The 24,878-nt window shown below is 36.6% G+C and overlaps 1 protein-coding gene across 3 annotated transcripts in view; it reads right to left on the bottom strand.

Annotated features, from left to right (window-relative positions):
- The window catches only part of LOC136040086 (uncharacterized), a 54,094-nt gene extending 33,920 nt beyond the window's left edge, over positions 1-20,174 (bottom strand). Inside the window, exons 1-3 of one of the 3 annotated variants that reach the window (XM_065724161.1) lie at positions 19,928-20,174; positions 11,009-11,105; positions 4,578-4,746 (exon numbers count right to left, since the gene is read on the bottom strand). In XM_065724161.1, the coding sequence (XP_065580233.1) occupies positions 4,578-4,746; positions 11,009-11,105; positions 19,928-20,076 (415 nt within the window). In that variant the 5' untranslated portion in view covers positions 20,077-20,174. Of the gene's footprint in view, positions 1-3,406; positions 3,576-4,577; positions 4,747-11,008; positions 11,106-19,927 lie in introns of all 3 variants that reach the window. The other 2 variants (XM_065724159.1, XM_065724162.1) reach the window with 2 other exon arrangements.
- Between the last annotated feature and the right edge of the window lie 4,704 nt (positions 20,175-24,878).

Here is a 24,878-nt window from a genome sequence, read left to right as displayed (position 1 = left end):
ATTTGTCTGCTTTCCTTTGAAGGTCAATTTGTCTTTGGAAATCAAAAGATGGTTGAATATGTGAATTTTAACAGACAACGCGTTGTCAAATCCAACTAATTCATTTCGCTTATTTACTTTCACGGTCCACGTGGCAATAATGACCAAAATGTGGCACTATCCTTAAAAACTTCATAAGTTAGAAACAGACGAAGAAAAATCTTAGAAAATCATGGTCTTCAGTTATAAAAAGAACTAAGTTGGGGCAAGAGGCAAAGAATTTTCTTATTTTAATATCCTTGGTACTGATGGCTTGCAAGCTTTTCGTCTCTGATCAGTTTGAAAATTATAGCCAAAAATGTTGGGCCGAGAAAAACCCAATGTAGAAAATGCCACCCCCTCCCAAAAAAAAGAAAATCATAATAATATTCAACCTTTTATCGCAAGAAACGACGAAGTGAAGAGCTTGTTTAAATTTGACTTAAGTTTGTTCAAGGCCATGTTATAAAGGGCATTAAATAAAATACCAAACAGTCAGAATCCTATGGATTGAGTGATATTTTCCTTCGTTTTTTTTTTCTTGAAAAGGTCCGCTTTTAAATTTCTTTTTCATTCCAAATCGGGGTTACTATTTGTCGTTTGGTGAAATAGGGGTCGTTTAAAATGCTTGATGAAAAAAAAAGCCGAGAAAGGAAGGGAAAATGGTTTTTACAAAAAAAAAGTCTTAAATTTAGTCAGGAATGAATTTACGGTCCACAAAAAAAGCTTTTTCCGACATAGGTGAGATTCTAGCCTTATTTCCAGGAGATAAAAAAAATTAACAGAAACAAATTTTTGATGCGTTTTTAAAGTTTTTGTTTGTATCCCCCCAAAAAATTCTTTTGTACCCCCCTAAAAAACGACTAGATACGGCCCTGGTTGAAAACACTTGAAATTTTAAGGGCTTAGAGAAAAGCAATGCAAAAAAAAAAGGTAGTTTCTCGGACCAATTATTCAAATCATTACTTATTCACTGTTCCAAAATTATTTTTCTCACACTTGAGGTCTCGGGTGGACGTTAATAATCTTATCCATCTCTGACCAATGTGAATACACAAGTGTATTTAAAGAAAAATAATACTTTAGTGTCTTCATTTACCAACAAAGCCTGTTTTCAAATCTATACCACCAACAATTTTTATGCCATATTAAGTTTAAAATTTGACCTTAGACAGGAAACTCGGAGAAGGAGCGTCAATACTGAAAGCATAAACTACAACTAAACAAAAATAATGAGAAAAATGATTTCTGATGCAACTTTAATTAAAGAAAAACTATTCAAAACGATACTAAATACACAGTTAAAGAATGAACGAAGTAGAATCAGAAATCATTACATTCAAACGAGAAAAACTTGGACTTGTCAAAAAATTAAATTATTTAACACCCTACCTACCTCAAGGGTGCAGAGGGCGTTGACATGGTGTTCTCAGGGACCAGATGACGAAAATACCAATTCTGACTTTTGGGGGGGGGATTTGCAAGAGGTGAGAAGAGTTTGACCTTCATTTTAAGAAACAAGGTTGCGCTTTTTGGCACATACTTCACTGATTTTTGATGGCAAGGGGGTCATATCTATCCTTCTGGGAACCGTCTGAAAACATTATAGACATAGACTTCCTCTTCAATTGTTAGAGTTACGCCCCTTCGAAATGGATTTTCGGGTGCATTCTCGCCAAAGTTATATTAGAGCCTGCTACGTATTGACTTTCTCTGGCAAGCTATTAAGAGTTGGGGTAAAAATATTAATTTTGCAAAAATGTTTTGCATTTGTTTAACGCGCATAAATTTTAACACCCATATGAGCTTATAGTGTAAAACATTATTTTCGTCTAAATAAACCTAAAAAATTATTACATGATATTGAAAGGTACTAATTCATTATATCTCCCAATACGACTTTGTCTGTTACCAACTAGGCAAATGAAAGGACGTGTCAGAATAGAGGGTTTTCACAAAAAAAGCTTCTTTTATGTTGTTAATAAAAAAAAAAAATATGTTTAAAAATTCAGCTGGGATTCTTTTCGATTTTCTTTTACTGAAAATCAATTCCCCCCCGCGCCGATTCGTGCCCAAATAAATGTAATCAAGAAAACTGCAATTTAACCAAGCCTTTTTCAAACATATCAAACGCAATTTGTTCTTAATGGATAAGAACTGCTCTGATAAATAATCCCGCTGATGTTCTCGAAAGATTGTTGTACACAAATTGGTTGAGCAGTACAAACTGTTGAACACAGGTTTGCAGAATAAAAAACTCAATTGGCATCGAAGATAATGTTTAGGAAGTAAAAGATACACGCTTTTTTGGCAAACCCGGAAAAGATCTGCCAAAACTTAAAAACTGTTTTAAAATACATTTCACCATAAAATTTACAGTATTCATCATCTCAAGGGATGGGGGAGAAATCATAAGTAAAACTTTACTCCTTTAGATTCAGCATCCTTAGGTGACATATCCAGGCTTAGCTGACGAGGTCATTCGGCCCTCCTAGCGTCTGTTCATTTATATGATCTGTACTGTATATGATGAATAGGTTTCATTAAAAGGTATTGAATACTATGCATAGTTTGGTACCGGCCCACTCTAAATGAAATTTTTACTACTATCAAGCACCAATTCAAGGCAATCAGAATTGTTCATAGAATTTTTCCACCAATCAAAATTTTTTATGAAAAATCTGATTGGTTCAAATTACCGCTGGCTAAATTCCTGCATGTGTAAAACCTCATTGTGAATAGGATCTAAGTATACCCTATTGTGTGTCACGGTTAGGAGATCCAGTCAAAACTTTCAGGATTTTTTTTCAGAGGGCGGGACAGGTAAGGACATTTCAAATTGTATTTTGGGGGGATGGGGGCAAACTATTTTTTTTATTCTCACAGATTAGTATGAAAAATGGGCAATGGCGAAGAGCGGGGACATGTGCCGTTTTCTCTTACCTATATTGTGGTAGTGATAGGGGGCGAGGAAGGGGGGAAATCTGACATTGTCCCCGGGCGCTGAAAACTCTAACTACACCTTTGAATATGGTTTTTCTCTTTTTTTTATGCCGGTCTTTTGACATACTTTTTGGCTAGTTCTGGATAAGTATCTAGCAAATGAATGTTAAATTTACTAGCAGTCTAGAAGCTTTTACTTCAATTCACAATCAGAGGATATATTCACCGTTCACGGGAAATCTAAGCTGTGTCATAAAATAAACTACATTAATGATTTATCTGAAATTACATCTGATGTGAACATAGGAAGAATATAGGAAAGGAGGGAGCGAGGAAATAACCCCGATTTTTAGGAAAAGAACAAGTAACAAGTCCAAGTTATTCTTTAAAAATAAAAGGGGAGATCTACTTCCCATAACACGTCTAACTACTACCCCCTACGAACCTGAGGCGAATCCTGGACCAACCCCTTTGAGGGTACACAGACTCTGAAGAGCTGGAGTTAATTCTTTCTTGTTGATGATACGTTTCAGAGCTTGTTGAGTTGTTAATTTGACTAAACGAGGTGTATTCATTTGCACAAGTTGCAGTAATCTTGGCTGAAATTTCCCTCGCTAACGAGGTTAAATAGTAATTATTATCAATATAACTATTTGAAATTGAAATTACACTTGACAAAAACTTCCACACTATCACATCGAGCCTCTTCTTTATGCACCATTATTTTCAGACAGGGCTGTATCCAGAAATTTATCGAGGAGGAAGGGGACAAAAGAATTTTTTGGGGGGAGGGATTACAAAAAACTTAAAAAACACATCAAAAGTTTGCTTAAATTCACTTGTGTTAAATTTTTAGGAATTGGACAACCATTTCGGGGGGGGGAGGAAGGTTCAAACCCCCTAATCCCCTCCTGGATACAGCCTTGTTTTCAGACCTTTGTTCACGATCTTGTGCACATAAGTTGAACGTTCAAACAAGATCAAAAATATTCATGATTACATCAAATTTTGTCAGAGTAATTGAGCTAAGTAAACGAAACTTGAAACAAAATCACAATAAAAAGAATAAAAAAGGCCTTGCGAAAAAGTCGATCATGCGTTATTAGAACAAACTAGAACAAAAAATACATCTGGGATGGGTAAATCTGATAAATTTTTCTTCTATTCAGAATCTGGGACTTTCGTCATCCACGAGAAATCTCCGATAAAATAATATATATTATCAAGGCCGCATCCGAGGGGATTAGGGGGCTTGACCCCTCCCCAAACGGAAATTTTTGTCCGACATGTAAAAACGCAACAAAATGAATGTAAACAAATTTTAGGTGCGAAGGTTTTTTTGTAAAAAATCCCTGAGAAAAAAACTTTTGTAACTACCCCCCCCCCCCGAAAAATTCCTGGACACGGACCTGTATATAATCTTGATTTATTCGGATTTTAATCTGTTGTGAACATAGGAAGAAAATCACAAAAAAAGGTAAATGTATTATGTAAAAGTAAGTGGAGGCGACGAGGAAAGAAAACAAAATCTTAAGGATATAATAACAAGTCCAAGTTATTCAGTAAAAAGGGAGGTTTACTTCCCACAAAACGTCTAACTACTACCCCCTACGAACCTGAAGCAAATCCTGGACCAATCCCTTTGAGGGTACATAGACTCTGAAGAGCTGGGGTTAATTCTTTCTTGTTGATGATACGTTTCAGAGCTTGTTGAGTTGTTAATTTGACTAATCGAGGTGTATTCATTTGCACAAGTTGTAGTAATCTCGGCCGAAATTTGCCTCGCTAATGAGGTTAAATAGTAATTATTACAAATATAACAATTTAGAATAAAATTACACTTGAAGAATAACTTCCACTCTATCACGATCTAAATCATTGTAACCCAAATATCGCGATTTCTAGTCATTTTAGACCTCTTCTTTTACGCGTCATTGTTTCAAAACTCCTATTCACAATTTACCATCTTGTGCATACATGCTTAGACAAAACAAATTAAAAATACCCACGATCTGATCGGATTTCGTTAGTAACCAAAATATGGAACAACATCTAAAAAACATAAGGATAAGACCTTACAGAGAAGCTGATAGCGTGTTATCAGAACAAAGTAGAACCAAAATACATCTGCACTGTTTTGATGGTGGTTTACTAAATTGGAATTCGTCCAAAAATTGATGCAAAAGACAATCATAAATAAAGAAAAGAGGCAATATCACTAGCGTACCCTGCACAATCGATATGAGATGACTAACCAACGCAGCAACAAACAAAACCCGATTTTCAATTTGCGAAATCCTGCATCAAACTTTCAAAAAATCCCTTTCTTAGGTGGCTCTCAAGCAGGCACGTCTCCAAAAATGGCGACCTAATGTCTGTTCGAAGGTAAAAAGTAAAAAATACGGCATTGGATATTACAATCTCTACCGGCTGTGCTAATCTCTGTTCCATGACCCTTCAGCTAGTAAGTGCCACGGGGGGCTGGGGGCCACCCATCATGTGCTTTTGCAAACCCTTACTGTTTATATTCCCCAGATTTCTTTATGTACCCCCATTCAGAGCTGGATTGACTCTGGCTAAGCTTACGGAGTCAAGCCAATGACTTAACCAGCGAAACCAGGAAAAAGTGGCCAAAACCTAGAATTGTCTTCCATCCCCCTCCTAATTTCCTACATTTTCATAATTAGCCTATTTTGGTGTATGTTTCTATTCCCTCCTCTATCCCGCCAAATATACAATCGTATTCCCTCGTGATTTTTAAGATTTTTGAATTCTGCATAGTAATATAATTTCTGGGCCAACTACATGACAGATAGGTGAAAAGGCAACTGAAAACTGCATCCATATCAAGATTGGCAACTGTCTCCCGAGTGATGAAGAACAAAGTTGCACCCTGAGCTTAGCTTTTAACATTACAAAAATATTAGAAATAAAATTTGAACAACCAACATGGTAAAGATTCAGCCCACACAGAACAAGCTAGAGGTTGCTACACCCACTCCGTCGTTTTTTCTGCCTTGTCCAGTTAAATACTAAATATTCCAGATAAGTGACCTTTTATTTGTTTTTAAAAAAAGTTTATCACCCACCCACCCTCTTCCCCCAAATAAGAAGCTTCATACAGATTCAGCCCACACTGAACAAGCTAGAGGTTGCTACCCCCACTCCGTCGTTTTTTCTGCCTTGTCCAGTTAAATACTAAATATTCCAGATAAGTGACATTTTATTTGTTTTTAAAAAAAGTTTTATAACCCACCCACCCTCTTCCCCCAAATAAGAAGCTTCTTGAACATCTATTTGATCGAGCATGTACTCCTTAAATAAAAGAAAAACACAAGATTTTCCGTTATATCCTTTAGTGCTTTTTTGTTTTGCCAAACCATACCTCCCCCCATTCCCATTGTGAGCCATCCAATACAAATTCCTGCATACATGAATCTGGTAAACATACGTGTACCAGATACACGTGCCAGTTACACGCGCTGTTACGCGTGCGAGTTAAAAATATATTTAATAGCAGCAACTTTGACAGAACTTAATACAACAAGACATTTTTATGTAGCAAATGCAATCTAACAAGGAGTAAAATAGGATTTAGCTTCTTATGATTTGATACTGCAGAACCTCCAGACTTCAATATTTGTATTAATCTATATTTAGATCATTTTGTCAAACAAAACTATGCCTAATCAAGTTATATAAAGTATTTTCGGACTAGGTGTGATTTCTTCCTCACGCAAACAGGTAGTTCCTCATTCAGAAGGTTCGTGCCGACTCTCCAGATCTCTGGTAGAGTGCTGATTTTACTGTTTTTGCCAGAATTTTCCACTAGTAACTGCAAAAGTTTGTTGACTTTTATTTTTTCTTTTTAAATTGGAAATAAGAACCAACAAGTGATGAGAATTAAGCGCAAAGAATCTTAATCAACAATATCAGCGAACATTCGTTTATAGTCTAGGGCTATATCGAGGTATTAGTCGAAGCGAATAGGATACAGTTAAACAGAAAGCGACTCTGAAAACCCAGTAAATGTAATTTTTTGAATCCAATGAAGTAAAATTCTGTTATTATCAGTATCTAGTTCAAAAGAGGTAAACTGAACGAGATTAACGCCCAAAGATTACAAATTTTAATAGAACGAAACTCAATAGAATTCTTAACTCATAAAAAAAAACAAAATTTATAGTAAATTTAAAGAATCGCTTCCACTTTAATTTTGGCTTAGCCCCTCCCTCCCCAGCGCCTGAATATGACCCGAAACTATATGTGAAACTTAGCTGATTTTATGGTTACTATTATTTTGTACTTGCTTCTCATCAGTAGCTGAATAATTATGCCAATTAAAAAATCAGCAAGCTCTTGCTTACATCCCAGGGTTAGATACATGCATTAGGGAGAGTGACTGGGATATATTAAATGTAGAAGCAACTCATAAAAGACAATATACATAAATTTCATAGATGTAAGGAGGGAAGGATTTTATTGGTCGCAGTTCAGCTGAAATGATCAAGATCAGCCTGCGAACGAAATCCTGCATCCTTCTTCTTGCTCCTATGGGCAGACTGATAGGGTCCCGAAACATGGAGAACAAAACTGGTCAAATTCTTCATGAAAGGAGAACAAAAGGAATGTGAAAACTTCAGAGGCATCCATCTTTTCTCGATCCCAGACAAGCCCTTCTCGCCTATAATACTTCAAAGACTTAAACTGCACTTGACACCGACTTGCGATAAGAACAAAATGGATTTCTGCCAAAACGGTCCCGTGCCGACTTTATCTTCACTCTACGCACGATGCTGGAGGATGAATGGAAAAACGGTCAAACATAAACCTCGTGAACTTAAAGAAAAGGTATAACTGACAAAGCCTGTGGAGTCCTGCGATTCTACAGCATTCCAGAAAAGCTAATCCGTTAAGTTACTGCTGTGTACGAAGAGACATCTGTTTAAGAACCTCTAACGACAATATACACTACTTTAAAGTAATAACTGGCGTCAAGTCTGTTACCATTCGCTTCTTTTCGTTCTAGTTATAGATCACATCTTTAAACAAATAAATGGATATTAAATCCCAATTTTAGGAAGGGTTCCAGTTTAGGCAAATTCCGAACAGGAATCCAGGTTTTCTGTTTTCAGGAAAGCCATTTTCATGCTTCATTCTAGCGACGATCTGACAAAACTGCCTTAAAACAAAAAATAATACATAGCCCTATCCAAAAGAACCCTATTCCAATTCAAAAGCCTGTTCCGGAAAACTCCAATTAGTCCCCTCTCCCGCCAACGGTATTTGTACTTCAACATAAAAAAGAACAGAGTTCTCTGAAAATCATGAGGGCGGACATTAAGTTGTTTTTCTTTTGATAAGTCGTATTGGTTCAATTTAACTTTACATAAACTTTGCTTGCTATTAAGTTGTGTAATTTCACATGTAGAGAAGACTAAGCTTTAATGTTTCCCCGAATAGAAAATAATCACCATTATTGAGAAAAATCTCCTTATTAAATATGGTCAATTATTAATGACAGTCAAAATAACAATTAGTTGCGCCGTCAAATTCAAAGGTAATAACTGACATTAGGAAAAAAGTTATTGTTAGGTTTTGACAGCTACCAAAACGGGAGTCCAAAAATTTCTTCTTGTTTTTACAAATCTTGACAAAAAATAAAGGATTTGTTAAAAGAGATTAGTTTTAAACGGGGAGGTTCTAGAAAAAACTAAGCCTCCTGGGCTTCTCAAAATACAATTTGTTATTTCGTAATTAATTTATCAAAACATTTTTTATTATTTTGCATAAAAAATCTCATGCGTTAGTTAATTTAAAGAACTTCGTCCTGTACCTTTCAAAAATGTGTGCATGTTCTATTTCAAAATTATACTTGAACTTTAAAAAGTTCGTTAAGTTGAAAATAAAATAGATCATTACTGTACCAGGGATGTGGCTCAGGAAACAAATTGGAGACCTGAAATTTTACCCTGGGTAGCAAAACTGCCTCGTATTTCCATGGTAAAAACTGCTTTGATTCCATAGATTTATTTTCGTGATGTACTTCATTACCATATAATCCCTTAACCGCGTGTAAGAAAGGAAACAGAAACCAAATCCTCGCCTCGTTTTCCCGTTGTTGCAATGTCAAATTTTTAACCAGTAAAAAGAAAGCGAAAGCTGATTGGCTCTTTTGAATAAATTTTTAAGCCAGTAAAAAGAGCTAAGTGTTTTTCACAAAACTTTCAGCAAGTAAACTGTTCTCTGTAGTTATAATTCAGTGCTCATTTTGGTTTATGTACATTCTATGTTTCTTTCTTCATTCATAATAATTGTGTCTATTTTTATGTTTGATATTGTATATAAGTCAATTTCTAGGTGCTTCCAGCTTTAATTCCGCTCCTTACTATCCATGGAGAAACTTTTACTATTGATATTTGTCAACAGCAATTTCTATGCGTATGTGTACACAAGTGGGTAGATGCCTCCCACTTTTTGGGAGCGGGAGTTAGGGAAAGGATGATTTGATATTACTAAACAAGATTCAACCTAATGATCCGAACTATCGTAATCTTATATACTTATATTCTTTTTTCTTCTGGTCGTTTCCATTCCTCCCCTGGATGGAATACTAGCCTAATTTTTAATGCAAACAACCGGTATTAGGGATAGTACGTGAAAGGTCTAAATTGGAGAAACTAGGCCTAACGACTTAAGGTTGACATGCCAAGAACAGAGGACTTGAGGAACAGCCTCGTTCGGCGTTCCACTTCGATTTGGAACAATCGTCCTGTGGACATTTTCCCTTAAAGTTTCTCTGCTGACTCCTTCAATACAATACTCAACAGTCATTTAACTGCCGAATTATCTCAGAGTTGACATGCCAACAACAGACAACTTGGGGAATAGCTTCGTTCGACGTTGCATTTGTCTTGGGACAATCGTCCTGGGGGCATTTTCCTAAAAAGTTTCTCTGCTGACTCCTTCAAAGAAGAATCAAAAGGCATCTAACCACCGAATTATCTTAAGGTTGACATACCAAGAACAGAGGACTTGATGAACAGCCTCGTTCGGCGTTGCACTTTGATTTGGACAATCGGACAGTCGTCCGGGGGACATTTTCCCTTAAAGTTTCTCTGCTGACTCTTTCAAAAGAAGGCTCAAAAGTCATTTACCCATTGAATAACTCAAGGCTGACATGCCTTAAAATAAAGTTTTAAGAATGATTAAAATGAAGACTCAAGTGTCATTTAAGCATCTCGCGATAGAGCGATGTAAAGACTATTGGCAGGGCATACCAGATACCTTATCAAATTGATTATTATCAAAGTTATAACTTTAAATACATTTCAGCACATTTTTTTAATCTCAAATTTAATAATAAAAAACAGTCAAATTAGAGACATTTTTGAGGTTAAAAGGGGTGATAAGCTCCCTTTACAAGTTTTTTTTTTACAGTTTTTACAAAAAAATAATAATATTTTCTGCAGCATTTCCCATTTCTTAAAAGCCCCCTTCCTTACCCCTTCCCCCCATAAAAACGTAAAAACACATCTTACTCAGATCAAAAGTTCATTTGCACCAAAGAAGTTAATTTAATTACTCGTGCCTCTAGGTCAAATTCATTAGTGATACCCTAAAACATTTCGCTTTTGGTGAGCAGCCAATTTTAGGCCAATAAAATTAACTAAGTCTAATATTAACTACTGCCATAACTACCATTAATTAAAGAGCTGAAGAGAGTGAAGACATCAGACCCACTTTTTATAAAATGTCTTAAGTCTGTAATAGGCAAAATTTTCATAAGTCACCGTGTTATGGTCCAAATCTATTTCAACTAGCCTTAAAATATAAATGGTTTAACAGTAATCATTATCATTTTGAGATCTCGAATGTCGAGTTAATTTTAGAAGCTTCACTTCCTTAATACTAAACCCATTTGGCAGGTATGATGTATAACTTAAAGCATGAATGTCAACATTAGCTTATAACTTAGATATGCAGCAACTTAATGAAATACATAAACTTGATACTATTGTTATTATAGAGGTACTTAAATAATTACTGCTAATTTCCATTTCATCATTTGAACAAGTTCCTCGTGACTTAGATGCATATCTTTGCCTCTTGTTTTGATTAATTTTGGAAGGTCATTTTGATACCTAAAAAAAGAAGTTAGTATAATCAACTTTAGGCTAAATAAATAAGCACATAATCAATCATCTAATAAGCTTTGTAAAGTTTACCACATTGGGCATTAAATAAATAAATATTAATAGGTTGGATTTGAGTTCTTTTGCAGCCCGAGGATTTCGTAGTAGGAGAGGATCAGCGTTGCCAATACTTTAAAATTAACTATACCGTTCTCCGACAAAAATAGACCACAAGATACTAATTTGTACCATCTGAACAGCAGTTACCATTAACAAGAATTTTTTTTTTTTTTTCAAACCTTAAAAGGAGCAAGTAAAACCAAAAATCTACCGAGAAATTTGAGTTGTACAAAAAAAAAATCCAAATGGGATGCTTTGTACCAGTACCTCTAAATTCTACCAAAAACAATACAATTGTATCGCGTTATTGACATTACCACACACGTGCAGTGAGAATTTTCGGCTCTATTTATCCAAGTACATTTTTACAGTACAAATGATATTGATAAAACAAACTTACACTTCAAGAAGATTTAAAGAGAAGTTTAATCCACCGTACTTTTGACTTTATGGGTGCCATTTTTTGGTACACATGTAGAGCATTTGATGGAATGATTATACACAAACAAAACCAGCCCATAACAAGTTACTTACAACAAATTTCACTTTGCTTTCAGGCCTTTGTAGAATTAAATAAAAAAAACGAGTTTTTTTAACTGAAAGTAAGGAGCGACATTAAAACTTAAAACGCACAGAAATTACTTCGTATATGAAAGAGGCTGCTTCCTCATCAACGCCCCGCTCTTTACGCTAAAGTTTGACTCTTTCTCTCAATTCTTCTTTTTAAAACAGTAAAAAACTTTAGCGTAAAGAGCGGGGTGTTGATGAGGAAGCAACCTCTTTCATATACGAAGTAATTTCTGTGCGTTTTAAGTTTTAATGTCGCTCCTTACTTTCAGTTAAAAAAACTCGTTTTTTTTATTTAATTTCTGAACGTTTTTGAATCAATGCATGTTTTGATTTTGGCTCTCCGCAGAGGAATAATCAAAACGAAATTTGCATTTTTTTTTTTTGGGGGGGGGCTAAATGGCTTTCTCATAATTTTGATCGAATGATTTTGAGAAAAAAAGAGCGGGGGTGAAGCCTAGTTGCCCTCCGATTTTTTGGTTAATTAAAAAGGCAACTAGAACTTTTAATTTTTTTCGAATCTTTTTATTGGTAAAAGATTTACGTAACTTATAAATTAGCTTACGTAAAGAACTTTTGTATTCTCATGTTTTTATTACATATATGAGGGGATTCGCCCCATCGTCAGTACCTCGCTCTTTACACTAAAGCTTAAATTTTATCCCAATTCATTAAGAATGACCCCTGAATCACAAAAGCCGTAGAATAAATAGTTGAAATTACTAAAGATACTTTAGCGTAAAGAGCTAGGTATCATAAGGAGGTGAGCCCCTTATATGGGTAATAATTTCTGTTTGTTTTAAGTTTTATTGCTGTTCCTTACTTCCAGCTGAAAAAGCTTTTTCACATTTATTTTTAATTTTTTTTTTAATAATGCTAGTAAATCCTGCGCTCCCTTCATGGAAGTTTTCTTCTCCCATGACAAATTCTCGATGGAAAGTTCCCCCAGCATATCCCCCTCTTCTCAACCCCTCCCCCCAACCAAAAAAATCCTCCTGATAACGCCTGTATACTTCCCAATAACCATTACTATATGTAAGCACAGGTCAAAGTTTGTAACTTGTTGCCCCTCCCACGGGGACTGTGGGGGAGTAAGTCGTCCCCAAAGACATAGTTATAAGGTTTTTCGACTACGCTGAATAAAATGGATATCTCAGAATTTTGATCCGTTGACTTTGGGAAAATAATTAGCGTGGGAGGGGGCCTAGGTGCCCTCCAATTTTTTTGGTCACTTAAAAAGGGCACTAGAACTTTTCATTTCCGTTAGAATGAGCCCTCTTGCAACATTCTAGGACAACTGGGTCGATACGATCACCCCTGAAAAAAAAAAAAAAAAAAAAAAAAAAAAAAAAAAAAAAAAAAAAAAAAAAAACACGCATCCGTGATCTGCCTTCTGGCAAAAAATGCAAAATTCCACATTTTTGTAGATAGGAGCTCGAAACTTCTACAATAGGGTTCTCTGATACGCTGAATCTGATGGTGTGATTTTCGTTAAGATTCTATGACTTTTAGGGGGTGTTTCCCCCTATTTTCTAAAATAACGCAAATTTTCTCAGGCTCGTAACTTTTGATGGGTAAGACCAAACTTGATGAAACTTATATATTTAAAACCAGCATTAAAATGCGATTCTTTTGATATAGCTATTGGTATCAAAATTCCATTTTTTAGAGTTTTGGTTACTATTGAGCCGGGTCGCTCCTTACTACAGTTCGTTACCACGAACTGTTTGATAGCTGCATTTTTGCATCTGGTAAAACATTTATGAATAAGGTATTTGAGGATTATCATGGCTAGTCGAAACTCATTTTAATTAGAAAATATTACATTGTAGCAAAGAGGATATAAATAAGTGAATGATAAAATCTAAAATCCATAGTTGAAGAGTACATTAAAAAAAACTTTTTGAGAGGATCCAAAAGTTTTCCAGGTGCCGCTAGATAATAGATTTGCCCCTCAATAATCTTAGAAAATAAATCAGTGCTTTAAGTTTCCAATGGCGCGCCGCCGCCGACCATATCGGCCGCGGCGTCGGCGCGCTGAAGCGTTTTTGGCGTCGGCACCCTATAAGATTTTTGGCGGCGCACCGTCGGTTTTCGGCACGGCTTCGGGGACTAGATCCAGTAACCGAAAGAGTAAGAGCAACCTGGTCACAATGCATCTAGTATTTATTCTCTTCTTTTTTTAATGTGAGTCAGTCTATTCATTTATCTGCTATTTCTTAACATACTTTACCCCTTCTCAAAATTCCAAACGTGCCATTACGTATAAATTGTGTAATTACAACCAAATATACTTCTTAGTTTAAAATTTGTTAATTTTCCACAGCAAAGCAAGAAAGCTATTACCCGGAGAAAATTCGAAAGGTAGTAAAGTTAACTTGGCTCTCTAATAAAGAACTACTTCTAAATATTTCAGTAGTATATTTTCTTTAGTCGGCTCTAATTGTTATAAAGTACAGTTGTGTTATTCATGAAGTGTCATACTATCTGCATAATAATGATTTATAATGCATCAAATTCATCAACAGTGTAATTCAAAAAATAAAAAATATTCACAAAACGGATCGTGATACGACCTAATTGGAAATCTGTAGAGATTAAACTACCTTAGAAAGACTGGACCGTGATATTCGCAATTGATTCCGATGGAAATGCATTCCAAGTCTTCCACACTCGGCTAATATAGATGTTGTCGTAGAAAATTCAAAAAGGGCGCATTAGATTCGAAATTCAAAAGCTAGTGCCCTTTCTAACAGTCAAAATGATTGGAGGGCAACCACCCACCCCTCCCACGCTCTTCATTTCCCCAAACACACCCAGTCAAAATTTTGAGCCATTTTGTTCAGCTGAAAGATCCGGAAATCATGTTTTGAGGATGACCCCCCCACAGCCCTCGCGGCAAGGGTTGTAAGTTAAACCATGGGGAAATATAAGGTTTTCATAGAAAGGGTAGTCGTATAAGCTTCGGGGGAGGTGCATTGGATTGTTAATCAGAAGTTGTAGTGCTCTTTTTAAGAGTGAGTGATTGGAGGGCAGCTACACACACCTGTCATATTGTCCCAAAATGCATCCAACTGAAATTTTAAGATATCCATTTTATTCAAATTCGTCCAAAGACCATATAACAAGGCTTAAGATTTACTGAATAATTTCCAGGGAAATTGCCTACGGATTGTTCTGGGTACCCGACTGACTGATCGTATTTCATACGGTAGGCTGGACGAAAAGAGTGGTTCAATCCCGCTTTCTAGGACTATAATGAGAGAAAGGTTGTGATGGCAAGGGCACTTTTCTGCAGACGAAGGATGACAGATTGCAGGAGATTAGTAGGAAAGGTTGAGAGGGTTAGGGCACGTTTTGCGGATGAAGGATGACATATTGCCGAAGATTGTCCTTTTCGGCCAACCGTCTAGGGTAAACGGAAGGCAAGTCGTCCCCGTCTGGGCTGGGAGGATGTCATAAAAATCCAAATGAAATGGGAACTTCTGTGGAGAGTGTAAAGAGGGAGGCTCTAAATAGACTGGGATGGAGGAGGGTGTGCGTAACTGTGTTGACCTCAGGCAGCTTAGCGCTGCAGAGAGTTGCTAGTACTAGTAGTAGCTTGGGGCTAAAAAAAACAGAGCCTAGAGGTAAGGAATAGAAGTTATGCCCCAGGGGCGTTTAAGGTTATTATGAAATGGATGGTTGTAAACTGTAAGTTCTAGTCCTGCTTAAAGACTCAAAAGTAAAGGAGGGCTATTAGCCCTCCCCCGAATGCCTCTTTTCACCAAACACGTCTGAATGAAATTCTAAGATAGCCGTTTTGTTTAAAATAGACCAAAGAACATAAACAATATCTCTAGGGTGGGCGCAACCTCCCACAGTCCTGGGGCAAGGACTGTAAGTTATACCCTGGGGCATATAAGGTTTTTATAAAATAGAGCTGATTTGATGGAGAGGTGTGTAGATGGAGCTCATTTGATTTGAAATTGGACGTTATATTGGTCTTAGTGCAAATTATGTTCTGGCCTTGAGAAGGCATAGGGGTCGTGAGCCCTAATCATGTTAATGTCTGCCCGTTCTGAGTTTGACTCTGGTATTTATTGTAATCTCTGCTCGTTTTGGTTTTCATTTATTTACTGATGCAGACTTGCGGTATTTTTACACTTGGTATATTATTTGATTCTATTTTTGCCCATTTTCGGTCTAATGGAGTGCTTTACTTTTCCTCAAAAAACTTATTTCGTGGAAGTTTTTTTTTATTAATATTAAGAATAAGAATAAACGACCCCAAAGAACAAATGTTAGACAGCAAGAAATTTGGTCAAGTGCTTGCTTTACTTACCAGGGCAGTGCTATTAGCGAAGACGTTGGATGCAGTGAAAAAATGTAAATAGTAGAAGTTTTTTTTGCTGAAAGACAATAGTCAAGTGTGGCTGAGGAAGATGTGCTAGAGGTTGATGGATGAGGAGGATATGCTATGTTTCCCAGAGGAACTATCTATGGGTATTTCCATACATCTTTGAATAACCAAACATAAGACAATAATTTACACAAAAGACATGTATGAATTTGTGGTGGCAGTAAGGGGATGTGCTTGATAGAACTTGTTCATTGCAGGCTGTAGTGTTTCCTTCAAGAGAGCCCATACAATAGAAGATAACATCCCATATTAACAGCTCCATGGAAATAAATATCTTAATGAAAACAATGTGTAGTAAAATGAATATGTGACAAAATAAATAAAAGTAGTACTATTAGATTCCTCATTTTGTGTTCCTTGTAAATACTTTATTTCTGTTTGTGACAATGGCCTCCCCCCACTGATGGTCCCATATATAGCCTTAAATGATATGTTTCTCCATTGGTTTACATCTTGTGATACTTCATGTCAACCAATCTCTCATATTATTCTTGACCTGGTGGAAAACAGTCCTTAAGTGATGCCCATAGAATTTTTGGGCAATTTATTTTCTTTTCTTTTTTGATGATTTAAAAACTTGATGAAAATGGAAGGAAAGATGATAATATGATTAATAGATCTCGAACCATTTGGTCTATCGTCAAAAACGTGAATAACATTTGAAAAGAACGTTAAACAAGGAAAGTAAAGTCCAAAAGAAAAAAATGCTGGTACAGTTCTAGCTGAAAGGCTTCTTGGCTACTTAAGTTTTATATGAGAAACACTTGAGAAGTGAAGTTTGGTTAATGCTAATGAAATGTATCTAAGTGACATAAAGATATCAAACAGTTCGTGGTAACGAACTGTCGTAAGGAGCGACCCGGCTCAATAGTAACCAAAACCCTAAAAAATGGAGTTATTATACCAATAGTTGCATCAAAAGAATCGCGTTTTAATGCTGATTTTAAATATATAAGTTTCATCAAGTTTAGTCTTACCCATCGAAAGCTACGAGCCTGAGAAAATGGGAAACACACCCTAAAAGTCATAGAACCTTAACAAAAATCACACCATCAGATTCAGCGTATCAGAGAACCCTATAATAGAAGTTTCAAGCTGTTATCTACAAAAATGTGGAATTTCACGTTTTTTGCCAGAAGACAGATCACAGATGCGTGTTTATTTGTTTTTTCCCAGGGGTGATCGTATCGACCCTCTTGTCCTAGAATGTTGCAAGAGGGCTCATTCTAACGGAAATGAAAATTTCTAGTGCCCTTTTTAAGAGACCAAAAAAATTGGAGGGCACCTAGTCCCCCTCCCACGCTAAATATTTTATCCAAAGTCAATGGATAAAAATTCTGAAATAGCCATTTTATTCAGCGTAGTCGAAAAACCTTATAACAATGTCTTTGGGAACAAAAACCTTCAAAAATTAAATGAAAAAACAAGGAGCGACATTAAAACTTAAAACGAACAGAAATTACTTCGTATATGAAAGGGGCTACTTCCTCATCAACGCCCCGCTCTTTACGCTAAAGTTTTTTACTGTTTCAAAAAGAAGAGTTGAGAGAAAGAGTCAAACTTTAGTGTAAAGAGCAGGTCGTTAATGAGGAAGCAGCCCCTTTCATATACGAAGTAATTTCTGTTTGTTTTAAGTTTCAATGTCACTCCTTACTTTCAGTTAAAAAAACTTGTTGTTTTTTTTATTTAATAATAGGTTAGAAACAAATTTTGGCAATATATTTCCACATTAAGAGGGGGTGGAGTTTAGCAGAACATATATTAAATACATAACCTAAACAAACCTATTCTAACCTAACCAAAATATCAACTAAATATTTCATTAAAATATAGCTGTCCATGGTCAGAGACTATATTCTAACAAAATAACCAAAATAACAAAAGATTCTAACTAACCAAGATGAAAGCCAGGTAATGTCTTGAGTGTTTCTTCTATAATATTAATGTACCGCTTCTAGCTATCTTGGAAAGTAATTAGTTATTTGAATGGAATTTCATTGACGAATCCAAGGCTGAAAATTTAGTTTGAAGATTGATTTGGTTTGAAGATGAGTCTTCAATAAAAAATATTTGGGTTTTCAATCTAGCCGATATTTCATTGACTTTAGTTTTTAAAATGCAATTCTCTTATATCTATGGCATTTAGACCATAAGGTTTTTCGGTACTATGTATTATACAAAAACACTCGAGAATTCAAATCGTGATGATCAGATAAGAGAATAACCAGTTGGTCTGCAATACATAGTGATAGAGTATAGTGTCTCACCATGTATGTTCAAATGAAGATGTGGGATTCACCAAGGAGCAGAGAACAGCCAATTAAATTTTTCCAGGATAAGGGGCTGTTGCCCAAAACAGAACAGTGCATCAATGGACACACCATGACTAAGTACGTTTATAAATTCTAGTGGATTGACTTCCGGCTATCTCAGAAAGGGGTTAGGTTAGGAATATTAAACTTTCAGGGATGGGTCTACAGGCTAGAGTATGTCCCGGAAAGGTATTTTGAAGTACCTACCTCCACTCCTTCCCCCTCTAGAGGGCATTGCCTTTGATGACCTTCAAAATATGTGTGTTATAAAAGTGAAACCTTGCAAAATAGATCTTCTGCTTGAATGAACTAAAACAAAATTGTTTTCAGCTTCACAACTTTGCTCAATCCCGTTTTCAAGGGTTTTAAAGATATGCAAATACATTTCCTAAATTTTGAAAATAAACGGTAAAATTCTAGTTCATTGACTTCTTGCTATCTTGCTCAGTCTATTTTGCAAGGTTTCACTTTTATAAACCACATATTTTTAAAGGTCATCAAAGGTCAGGGCCCTCTAGAGGGAGAAGGAGTGGAGGTAGTTGCTTCAAAATACCTTCCTGGGACACACTAACCTAAACCCTTTCTGAGATAGCTAGAAGTAAATTAACTAGAATTTTACCAAAAAAAACATTGATATTGCTGAAATTCTACTCAAATAACATGAATTGCATTTTCAGAACTAAAAGCAGAGAAAAAGCAACTAGTAGCTGAAAATTAAGGTAAAATGTTGTTCTGTCAACATTTCAATAGGTAATAGACCTGTTATGTAGGCCAATTTCAGGGCCCTCTTGAGGGAGAAGGAGTGGAGGTGGGTATTTTAAAATACCTTATCGGGACATATTTTAGTCTGTAGACACATCCCTGAAAGTTTCATTTTCCTAACCTAAACCCTTTCCAAGATGGCAAGAAGTCAATCAGGCCTAACTAGAATTTTACCGCAACTAGTAACTGAAAATTAAGGTAAAATGTTGTTTTGTCAAAATTTCAATAGATATATTACCTGTCATGTAGGCATATTTCAGGGCCCTCTAGAGGAAGAAGGAGTGGGGTTGGTACTTTAAAATACCTTCCTGGGACATACTTTAGCCTGTAGACCCATCCCTGAAAGTTTCATTTCCCTGGCTTAAACCCTTTCTGAGATAGCAAGAAGTAAATTAACTAGAATTTTACCAGGTAAAGTGTTGTTTTGGCAAAATTTAAATAGATATAGACCTGTCATGTTGGCAAATTTCAGGGCTCTCTAGAGTGAGGTTTCATTTTCTTAACCTAACCCCTTTCTGAGATAGCAAGAAGTCACTCAACTAGAATCTTACCCATACTTCAGCCTGTAGACCCATCCCTGAAAGTGTCATTTTCCTAACCTAACCCCTTTCCGAGAGAGCAAGAAGTCACTAAACTAGAATTTCACCCAAATAAATAGACTGACTTACCAGTTATCCAGTTTAATAAGTTCTTCTGGCTTTTTATTCTTCTCCTGAGCTTTAAGTTTCAAAGCTTCTTGATATAAGTTAAACACATGTTCATACTGACTAGCTGTGCCTCTTAGGAAGAATGCAGACGTATCCCTGACAACTGCCATTTTTGTAAGTTATATAAAATAAATAAACTATTAACTTTATCAGATAGTTCAAACAACTTCCTATAACTTATGAATCAGAAACAAGACTAATGATATTGATCGTCGCCACTAGTTGGCAGTATGCACCGGAGGTTCTGTTCATTTTAGAAAGTTACTAAATTGCGTTCTTGGAGTGAAACATTTATGATTATGCAGAGGGCCATAAAAATAATGTGAATAAGAAGGGTGTTTGGGGTTGGTATAAAAAAAATAATCTGATTCTCTTACTGTAAAAAGACAATTAGATCAAATTGAAGCTAATATTATATCTGGTACTTGTCTCTTACATAAAATGCTCGAGAAGTGAAGTTTGGTGACAATGAAAATTGAATGAATTATTAATGTATTACATATCAAATGTTTGATATAATAAAGTACCTTGTTTTTTTTTTACTGGGCGCGGGGCAAGCTTTCGTTAGATCAGAGCAGTACAAACACAGGCAGCGAGAAGAATCTGTCAATTAGAATCATTTGGTAGGCTTGTTTTAAAAACATTGCTTTTTAATGATTAAATCAACTAATAGCTGGGTTGATTCGTAAGACCAGATATACCAAGGACGACATTCCCCTACCAGCTTTGAACCTCGAGAAGTGTGCCTAAACCTGAAGTTCAAAATCTACAGTATACCCTTTTCAGCAATGACCAATGCCATGACAAGGCAACGAAAAATGTTATTTCAGTTCTGAGGAATTCATTGATTACCAAAAAATAGAATTGTAAATGGCCCGTCATCATCAATCGTCATCAAAATTATAACAAATGTAATGGTTCCACCACGCTTTACGGCACTCACACGAGATGATGTGGAGGCCTGTGGTTGAAATACCTTCAGCTACCGTCGTGGAAACGAGGAAGAGGATAAAAGATAACTTCGCTATACACCGTCATATTTGGCCTAGAATCACTTTGTGGCTCCGGGAAATATGGAGATGGATGGGGAAGAGTGGTTATTGATGATCAAAGTGACAATTTCGGATATAATTTCTCAGACCCAAGTATGTCACCAGATACCAAATGCCACAATGAGCCATGGGTTTGGGACATAATCAAGCAAGTAAGTGAAGCAACTCATAAAAGCAGACCAGAGGACTGCTCTTCTGGTACAGCTAGAAATTCAAATTAATTAAGTTTCTTTTACCCTCTTAATAAATACACCAGTTTCCTGACAAAATGTCATGGGTACCCTCAAACAAAGGGCGTGTCACTTAGCCCAGTGTTTACTCTTTATGGACTTTCTCTGAATAAATATATTTCATGATTCGCTTGGAACAACAATGTGTGGCTCTTCCATGGAAAGACTTTTGTCAGAATAAAAAATTTCCATGGACTGTTTTTACTCAATAGCCCCCTTGACAATATACTTTAATTTCAGGCAAAAAAAAATATGCAGTTTTCACTGGAAAAAATTATTTTTTGACTCTTTTATAAGTATTCTATTACAGAGGAAACAGTATGCCCGGAGACATAGTGCGTACCAGTTCAAAAGCCCCGATACACAAAAAGTTTGGAGGAGGGCAAAGAATTTTTTCAATTTTAAGATATGAAGACTCAAAAATAAGGTAGGGTATTTTTCAAAACCGAGGTTTTTTTAGAATTTAAAGCAACATCGGCTTTTATCACTATTTTACTATTATTTTTTTTAACACATATACAACAAGAGCTAAGAGCTAATATGGCACTTGTGACGAGGCGAGAAGAGCTAAGAGCCAAGAGATCATATGGTATGAGCTCTAAAAAAATTCTATGAATCAATAGATTGATTTAAAAAGGAAAATAAGAGACTTAATGCCGGTCAAGATTTAAAATAAGAGCTTTGAGTCACAAAGTCCTTCTAAATATCAAATTCATTAAGATCCGATCACCCATTCGTAAGTTATAAATACCTAATTTTTTCTAATTTTTCCTCTCCCTTTTGCCCCCCAGATGGTCGAATCTGGGAAAACGACTTTATCAAGTCAAATTGTGCAGCTCCCTGACACGCCTACCAATTTTCATCGCCCTAGCACGTCCAGAAGCACCGAACTCGCCAAATCACTGAACCCCTCCCCCAACTCCCCCAAAGAGAGCGAATCCAGTACGATTCTGTCAATCACGTATCAAGGACATTTGTTTATTCTATCCACCAAGCTTCATCCCGATTCCTACACTCCAAGTGTTTTTCCAAGATTTCCCCCTCCAAATCCCCACTGTGTCAAAAGATCTGGTCGGGATTTGAAATAAGTGCTCTGAGACATGAATTCCTTCTAAAAATCAAATTTCATTACGATCCGATCATCTATTCGTAAGATATAAATACTCCAATTTTCATGTTTTCCAAGAATTCCGGTTCCCCCCTCCAACTCCCCCGAATGTCACAGGATCTGGTCGGAATTTGAAATTAGAACTTTAAAGCACAAGATCCTTCTAAATATCAAATTTCATTAAGATCTGGTCACCCTTTCGTAAGTTATAAATACCTCAATTTTCAAAATTACCCCCCCCCCAATTCCACCAAAGAGAGCATATCCGGTCCAGTTATGTCAGTCACGTATCTTAGACAGGTTTCTATTCTTTCCATCCAGTTTCATCCTGATCTCACCGCTTTAAGTATTTTCTAAGATTTCCGGTCCCCCCAATTACGCTTGATCCGATTGAGATTTAAAAGAAGATATCGGAGTTACGAGGTCCTTCTAAATATGAAGTTTCATGAAGATCCGATCACTCCTTCGTAAGTTAAAAATACATCATTTTTCTTATTTTTCAGAATTATCCCCCCCCCCCGCAATTGAGCGGATCCGTTCCAATTATGTAAATCACGTATGCAAGACTTCTGCTTATTTTTCCAACCAAGTTTCATCCCAATCTCTCCAATCTAAGCGTTTCCCATCATTTTTGGGTTTCCCACCCCAAACTTCCCCCAACGTTACCAGATCCGGTCAGGATTTAAAATAAGAGCTTTGAGACACGATACCCTTCTAAAAATAAAATTTCATGGATATCCAATCACCCGTTCGCAAGTTAAAAATACCTCATTTTTTCTATTTTTCAGAATTAACCCCCCCCCCCCATCTACCCCCAAGAGAGCGGATCCGTTCTGGTTATGTCAATCATGTATCTAGGACTCGTGTTTTTTTTCCACCAAGTTTCATCCCGATCCCTCGACTATAAGTGTTTTCCAATTTCTAGGTTTCTCCCTCCCAACTCCCCCCCCCCCCAATGTCACCAGATCCGGTTGACTGAGCCACGATATCCTTCTAAATATCAAATTTCATTGAGATCCGATCACCCGTTCGTAAGTTAAAAATACCTCATTTTTTTTATTTTTCAAAAATACCCCCCTCCCCCAACTACCCCAAAGAGAGCGGATCCGTTCTGGTTATGTCAATCATGTATCTAGGACTCGTGTTTTTTTCCACCAAGTTTCATCCCGATCCCTCGACTCTAAGTGTTTTCCAATTTTTAGGTTTCTCCCTCCCCCCCCCCAATGTCACCAGATCCGGTCGAGTTTTAAATAAGAGCTCTGAGCCACGATATCCTTCTAAATATCAAATTTCATTGAGATCCGATCACCCGTTCGTAAGTTAAAAATACCTCATTTTTTTATTTTTCAGAACCCCCCCCCCCCCCCCAACTACCCAAAAGAGAGCGGATCCGTTCCTTTTATGTCAATAATCTATCTAGGACTTGTGTTTATTTTTCCCACCATGTTTCATCCCGATCCATCCACTCTAAGTGTTTTCCAAGTTTTAGGTTCCCCCTCCCAACTCCCCGCCCCCATCACCAGATCCGGTTGGCATTTAAAATAAGAGCTCTAAGACACGATATCCTTCTAAACATCAAATTTCATTGAGATCCGATCACCCGTTCGTAAGTCGAAAATACCTCATTTTTCTAATTTTTAAGAATTACTCCCCCCCCCCAACTACCCCAAAGAGAGCAAAACAGTTCCGATTATTTCAATCATGTTTTTTGGACTTGCGCTTATTTTTCCCATCAAGTTTCATCCCGATCCCTCCACTCTAAGTGTTTTCCAAGATTTTAGGTTTCCCCCCTCCAACTCCCCCCAATCTCATCAGACCCAGTCGGGATTTAAAATAAGAGCTCTGAGACACAATATCATTCCAAACATCAAATTTCATTAAGATCCAATCACCCGCTGATAAGTTAAAAATACTTCATTCTTTCTATTTTTTGCGAATTAACCGGGCCCCCACTCCTCCCCAGATGGTCAAATCGGGAAAACGACTATTTCTAATTTAATCTGGTCCGGTCCCTGATACGCTTGCCAAATTTCATCGTTCTAGCTTACCTGGAAGTGCCTAAAGTAGCAAAACCGGGACTTTAGGTTTCCCCCCTCTAACTCCCCCAATGTCATCAGATCCGGTCGGGATTTAAAATAAGAGCTCTGAGACACAATATCATTCCAAACATCAAATTTCATTAAGATCCAATCACCCGCTGATAAGTTAAAAATACTTCATTCTTTCTATTTTTTGCGAATTAACCGGGCCCCCACTCCTCCCCAGATGGTCAAATCGGGAAAACGACTATTTCTAATTTAATCTGGTCCGGTCCCTGATACGCTTGCCAAATTTCATCGTCCTAGCTTACCTGGAAGTGCCTAAAGTAGCAAAACCGGGACCGACAGACAGACCGACAGAATTGGCGACTGCTATATGTCACTTGGTTAATACCAAGTGCCATAAAAACAATCAAAAATTTTATTAGATTAATCGTAATGAAATGGATTTTTGAAGCAGGTGTGTACCCAGGATTTTGCCAA

This window comes from Artemia franciscana, chromosome 20 (assembly GCF_032884065.1).
Source record: "Artemia franciscana chromosome 20, ASM3288406v1, whole genome shotgun sequence".
NCBI lineage: Eukaryota > Metazoa > Arthropoda > Branchiopoda > Anostraca > Artemiidae > Artemia > Artemia franciscana.
This window is presented reverse-complemented; position numbering and strand designations above follow the sequence as displayed.